The sequence below is a fragment of the Tursiops truncatus genome, chromosome 10 (genome assembly GCF_011762595.2).
Source record: "Tursiops truncatus isolate mTurTru1 chromosome 10, mTurTru1.mat.Y, whole genome shotgun sequence".
In the NCBI taxonomy this organism is placed as follows: Eukaryota; Metazoa; Chordata; class Mammalia; order Artiodactyla; family Delphinidae; genus Tursiops; species Tursiops truncatus.
The window spans coordinates 24,132,682-24,139,652 of record NC_047043.1 but is presented as its reverse complement, the minus strand read 5'-3'; the positions used below and the strand labels follow the sequence as shown (position 1 = coordinate 24,139,652).

The following is a 6,971-nucleotide window of genomic DNA, read 5'->3' as shown; positions in this document are numbered from 1 at the left end:
CCAAGTTCACACACGTGGATTTTGGCCAGAGGCTTCCTACAGTTCCTTACTTGTGGGTCACTCCATAGGGCAGCTCACAATATGTACATTTGCTTCACCAGAGCAAGCAAGTGAGCAGAGCCAGAGAGAGAAAGAAAACCATCAAGACAGAGTCACAGTTGTTTATAACTAAATCTCAGAAGTGACACCCCATCACCTTTATTGCATTCTATTTATCAGACGTGACTTGTTAGATCCAGCCCACACTTCCAGGTTGGGGATTATACAAAGACATGGAGACCACGAAGTGTGTATCATTGGTGGCTGTCCCAGAGGACAGGGGAGAAAGACAAACAATTGTCTTCGTTAATCTGGATTTTTGCATTTTAAATTTATGTGACATACCTCTGTGCAAAGTGGAGTTGAGAACTTCCTAATTCATGTTTCATCTGCTTGCATCCCCTAAGAAAATCCTTGTGGAGATAACTTAGTTAGTCATTTAGAGTTAACCTCCTCTTTCTCTAGGCTCATTCATCAAATTATAGGTTAAATCGGAAAGAAGCAAAGAAAAGACCATAAAAGGAATGAAGCTGGCACTAAAATTTTTTTCTTACTGTAAAAAATTTTCAAGATACAGAAAAGTCGAGAAAGTAGTATAATAAACTGCCAAGTACCCATTACTCAGAAGAAGCAGTTCTAGCATTTATTGAGCACCTGTGCAAATCATTGTGCAAAATGTTTCCAGAAAATTGTTTTCACTAATCCATTCAACAAGCTTGTAAAATAAGTATTATTTTACTTAAGGATAAGGTAAATATTACACTCTGTATGGAGAATACTGAGACTCAGGATGGGGTAAAAAAATTGCTCAAGGTTATACAACTAGCAGAGCTAGGATTTATTGTATTTTATTTATTTTCTCCAATTTTTTTTCTACTTCAGTATCACTCCTTTGCTCTTCTTTTCTTTATGTTACTATTGTCCTACAACTATACATCTTTATGAATTATAAGCCCATCAACAGTTTTATAATTATTGCTTTTTGCATCTGTCTTTTAAATCATATAGAAGGAAAAAGTTACTAACAAGGATAAACTTATGCTGTCTTTTATATATATTTACCTATGTAGCTACCTTTACTGGTGCTCTTTGTTTCTTTGTGAGAATTAGAGTTACTGTCTAAGGTCTTTTTACCTCATTTGAAGGAGTCTCTTTAGGATTCCTTGTAGGGTAAGTCTGCCTTTGATCTGATCACTTGATTCTATTTCTATTTCTAAAACTATTTCTATCACACCTTACGGGCAGCGAGAACCCATGAGTCCCAGGACCAGCTTCCCACGAGGTACTCAGTTTCATCAACCTGGATGTTGATCTGGCCAGAATTTCTCAACACTCTCATGAATCCTTTTCACTTTTCACTGCTATAGAAACTTTAATAAGCAAGTGAGTTGCACTGCTTTCTTGGTCCATTTTGTCCGATATCACACTACTACAGCCAGCCAGGGGTCAAGAAACAGTGAGCCAAGGAATAAGTAGGAACTGATACCCATAGATGTGATGTAAGTTTAAAAAAATGCGGATAATTTAATCATAGATCTAGTAAGAAAAGCAGTGAGTTTGTGCTGAAGTCAAGTAGTAAAATTAGAAATCGAGTGATCAGATCAAAGGCAGACCAAAGTCAAGCCAAATCTAAGCAATTAATCAGCTATGACCATCATAACACAAAATCTGTGCATTACCTAACCAGGACTAGTTTTGTTCAATGCTTGCAGCTCTGTAGATGACAGTATCAGGATTGCATAGTATTCGCCTGGTAGAAAGCTCAAAACTGGGCATAATCTAGGACGTGGAAGGGAGAACCAGGATTCCTCCTCTGGGTCCTATCCTTCCCATTGTGTTAAACTGGCATTTCTTAACTTTGAATAATGTATGCAGGGCTTCTCAGGGTGTGAAAGAGGCATGGATATCTTGAAGCTCCAGGTATAATTTTAAAAAGAAGAAAATGTGCTATGTTTTAAACATATCTCAGTTACAATATGTGCATCTTCATTTTGGAGAGAACATTGAAAAATCTGAGTTTCTTGTCTTTGTAAAGTGTGAGACCCATGATCAGTGGGCCTTCTGGTCAACTTCCCTCTTCCCAGCCATACCCTGTGATAGCTCAGAAGGCAGACACCCTATTAAAACGTATGGGTTTTGTAAACTGATTCATGCTTACCACCAAAAATTAAGTACTACAGAAAAGTTAAAGAAGAAAGTAAAAAACAAAAAACCAAGCAAAACAAAACCCACTATCAACTACCCAGAAATAATCATCATTAACTTTTGGCAGACAAGATCTTTGTCATCATCTCTCTTTATATGTATCCTTATGCGTGTATAGATATAATTCTATAAAAATAGGATCTCAGAGGGCTTCCCTGGTGGCGCAGTGGTTAAGAATCCACCTGCCAATGCAGGGGACACAGGTTCGAGCCCTGGTCCAGGAAGATCCCACACGCCACGGAACAACTAAGCCCGTGCGCCACAACTACTGAGCCTGTGCTCTAGAGCCTGTGTGCCACAGCTAATGAAGCCTGTGTGCCTAGAGCCTGTGCTCCACAACGAGAGAAGCCACCGTAATGAGAAGCCCGCACACTGCCATGAAGGGCAGCCCCTGCTCACCGCAACTAGAGGAAGCCCGTGCGCAGCAACAAAGACCCAATGCAGCCAAAAATAAAATTATTTAAAAAAAATAGGATCTCATCATAAATGCTTTTCAAAAATAAAAAGCATTCAATTTTTCTTTACTTAACAGGAGAAAAACAAATGAAATTGACAGAATTGCTCAACCTCAGATTAATAAGAATTTCTTCATATCAAGCAATTTTATTTCCTAAAAGATAAGTCTAAAATTTCAGAAGATTCTTTCACTTAAAAAAAAAAACAAGGGACTTCCCTGGTGGCACAGTGGTTAAGAATCCACCTGCCAATGCAGGGGACATGGGTTCGAGCCCTGGTCCAGGAAGATCCCACAGGCGGCGGAGCAACTAAGCCCGTGCACCACAACTACTGTGCTCCAGAGCCCGTGAGCCACAACTAATGAGCCCACATGCCACAACTACTGAAGCCCATGCGCCTAGAGCCTGTGCTCTGCAACAAATGAAACCACTGCAACGAGAAGCCCGTGTACCACAACGAAGAGTAGCCCCCGCTCACTGCAACTAGAAAAAGCCTGCACACAGCAACAAAGACCCAACACAGCCCAAAATAAATAAATAAATAATAAAATAAATATATGAAACAAACAAAAAAAACCCCCAAATACCAAAAGACTTCCACTTGAACAGTATCTATGGACTTCCTGCTCTGAAGATGAGAAACTTGACACTATCCTTACCTCATCCCTTCAAGACCACATTTCTGGTAAGCCTATTTTTACTTTTACCTTATCAAGATTAATAAATTTGCTCTCTCTGGTAAACATAATTCTCACAGCACTGCTTTTTCTTTAAACCATTGAATGAGTTTAATGACCCACCATTCATTGGTCATGGAACCTCCATTTCTAGTTTCTTTTGGCTTGCTGTATTTTGATGTTGGATGACTCTCAAAGAGCTTGTGAGCACTAAATTTCATGAACTGTTGCTTATTTGAGAAAGTCTGTTTCTTACCTTTATGTTTCATGTACAATTGATTGGACACAAAATTACACTTTGATTTTCCTGGGAAAAATTTTCTGGTGGATTAAGTCTTCTCTTTTTGTCATTAAATCTTTCAGAACTTTTTGTTTTACCATTTGCTTCTTTTCTTTAGGAATATCAATTATTTTTATATTAGATTTCCCTTGTCTGTATTCCATATCAGTAATCATCACTAATAATTTTCATCTTTTTAAGTTTCATACCGTTGTTTTCAGCTGTACATATTTTATTTTGGGTTGCTTTTCTGTGGCCTTTATCTATGAAAAGACTTGGTGACCCACCTGGACTTGCCTTTTAGCACCTTGACCATCAGCATCAAGGACCTACATAGTTTTTGGCCTTGTTCATTTTCCTTCTTCCTTAGATCAAAGACTCCTTGCTTCACTTCTTAAATGGGTCAATCCATCTCACTGTAACCTCTTCAAGAGCAGCAGGAAATTTAGGTAGTTGTTTTATAACCCTTAATTTTATTCTGAGGAAATGAGAGAAAGATCATGTAGGTCAAGAAGCATAACCATGAGAGATGGTGGTACTATATGAAGTTAAAGAGGATAGGTTGGGTAAGGCAGGATGGATAATCTTTAGGCTATGGAGTTTGGGTTTTATTCTTAGTACACTGGGTGGGTGGGAGGAGAGTGGAGAGTGGTGGTCATTGAAGAACTTTAAATAAGAAAGGACTGTGCACTCATATGTTTTGAAGTTAACTGTAGTTGTAGGATGGAGAATGAAATTGGGTAGGATGAAGAGTAGAAGATAAAAGATCAGTTACGGAACCTTACATCTACTCATTAGAGATAATTGCAGACTAAGTGAGGCATCAAAAATAGAAAGAAGAGGGACTTCCCTGGCAGTCCAGTGGATAAGACTCCCAGTGCAGGGGGCCCGGGTTTAACCCCTGGTCAGGGAACTAGATCCCATATGCTGCAACTAAGAGTTCACATGCCACAACTAAAGATCCCACACGCTGCAACTAAGACCCAGCACAACCAGATAAATAAATAAATATTTTTTAAAAAATAGAAAGAAGAAACATATTACTTTTTTTTTAAATGAAGGGAACTGGATGGATTAAATATATTTTTGTATCCATAACAACTTGATATGTAATAGCTAAATGTGGAAAGGATCAAAAATGTTCATCAATAGGTGAGTTTAAACAATTGTGATATTTCCATACAGTGGAACACTACTCAGCAAAAAAAGGAATGAGCTATTAATGCATACAACAATGTAGATGAATTGTAAAATAATTATGATGCATGAAAGAAGTCTGACAAAGAGTTTATACTGTATGATTCTATTTATTTAAAGTTCAAGAAAGTGCAAAATGAGCTATAGTGACAGCAAGCATATCAGTTACTGCTTGGGGATGGGGGTGTGGGGTGATGGGGGGTGGGCTGGCAGGATTCCAAGGGGGCATTAGGAAACTTTTGGGGGTAATGGATTTGTTTATTATCTTGATTGTGGTGATAGTTTTGGGAGTGTACCTGTGTCAAAACTAATTAAATAATACACCTATTTTATCTTAATTATGGGCAGTTTATTTCATGTCAGTTACACATCAATAAAGCTGTTTAAAAAACTCAAAATATTTTTGAGCTGCATTAGTGGTATTTGGTGAAGGGAATGTGGGAGAGTGAAACAACAAAGATGACGATTAGGTTTCTGAAATGAGCTATTTTCTATGAAGACATTTAAAGCCATGGCATGGGAGACACTACTGAGAGTGAGAATGAAGACCTGGGACTGAGTGTAGAGGAAAGCTGACATTCACAGGCTGGGCAGAGGAGAAGCTGGTATCTTATTTCTTTGTGCAAATGCACCAAAGTTTATTTAACTCTTTTTGATGGAGGACACACTTATTTCTAATGCATTTAACTTACAAACAATGTTGCAATGAATAACCTTATATATGTGTTGTTTTGGAAGTGTGTGTGTGTGTGTGTGTGTATGTGTAATTTGCAGGATAAATTTCTCTAAGTAGAATTTGCTGACGTATATACACTAATATGTTTAAAATAGATAACTAATAAGAACCTGCTGTATAAAAAAATAAAATTCAAATAAATAAATGAAAGAATTTGCTGGATCAAAGGAATGAAGTTATAATTTTGAATGATAATGCTAAACTCTCCTTCATAGTTGCACGAATTTATATTCCTATGAGCAATAACCATTGCTCATAGGAATGTAAATTAATCAGCAAAATAATAATCAGCATCAAAATAATCAAACCACTATCCATCAAGATACAGGAAAAAAATAAATGCATAGATTTAAGAATATTTGCTTCTCTTGAACTTTAGTAGCAGAAGAACTGTTCTCATGCTCCTGACAACACTTACGCAACAGGACGCTGGGGGACCTGGGGGCCTGGTGCCTGGGCCTTCAAGAACTCCTCGAGTTGTTCCATCTTCTCAGCTCGGGCGCGCTGCTCCCGGTGACTCGGCGCCAGGCTCAGGAGCACGCTCTTCACCCGGCACTGGACAGCTGGCCGCCCGAAGACGGTGATTTCCACCAACTTCCCGGCGTGAACTGCGTCCACCGTCAGCAGGGCCTGGCTCATCCACTCCATTTCCGGAACCACGGCTCGGCCTGGGCCGAAGATCGAGTCGGCCAGCCACGCCTCCAAATAAAACACCAGCAGGTTCCTCAGGTTCTGCACAGGAAACCACCACGGCCGGGAGCGAATCCGTGGCGGCGGAAGTGGAAACCCCAGCAGCCCGTCCCCCAGAGCCTCGGCAGCGCCCGCGTAGTCGGCTGTGCTGGAACCGGCAGCCCGCGGGTCAGGGGCGAGCAGCTCTCGCGGGATTTTCTTTCCCCATAACGTCATTAACACAGAGTATTATCTGGCTTTTGACCTTTGCTAATCTGGTAAGTGAAAAATGGTAGCTCTGGATAATTATAATTTGTATTCTTTCATTATGAGTGAGATTGAACATCTTTTTATGTTTAAAAGGTATTTGTATTTCCTTTTTTGGGGATTGTTGTCCATTCAAAAAAGGGAGTTACTGGTTTTTGGGGTTTTTTTTGCGGTACACGGGCCTGTCACTGTTGTGGCCTCTCCCGTTGCGGAGCACAGGCTCCGGACGCGCAGGCCCAGCGGCCATGGCTCACAGGCCCAGCCGCTCCGCGGCATGTGGGAACTTCCCGGACCGGGGTACGAACCCGTGTTCCCTGCATCGGCAGGCGGACTCTCAACCACTGCGACACCAGGGAAGCCCCAGGTTATGGGTTTTTTTTCTTAGCACTTTATACATGCTATAGGAAAAGTAGCCCTTTGTTTGCAATATAACGATGTAAATGTGT

The 6,971-nt window shown here is 40.1% G+C and overlaps 1 protein-coding gene across 1 annotated transcript; it reads right to left on the bottom strand.

Moving 5' to 3' along the window:
- Window positions 1-5,972: 5,972 nt before the first annotated feature.
- On the bottom strand, window positions 5,973-6,510 carry LOC101329731 (oocyte-expressed protein homolog). Its single transcript, XM_019949646.2, has one exon. The coding sequence runs from the start codon at window positions 6,493-6,495 to the stop codon at window positions 6,004-6,006; it is 492 nt and encodes a 163-aa protein (XP_019805205.1). The 5' UTR covers window positions 6,496-6,510; the 3' UTR covers window positions 5,973-6,003.
- Between the last annotated feature and the right edge of the window lie 461 nt (window positions 6,511-6,971).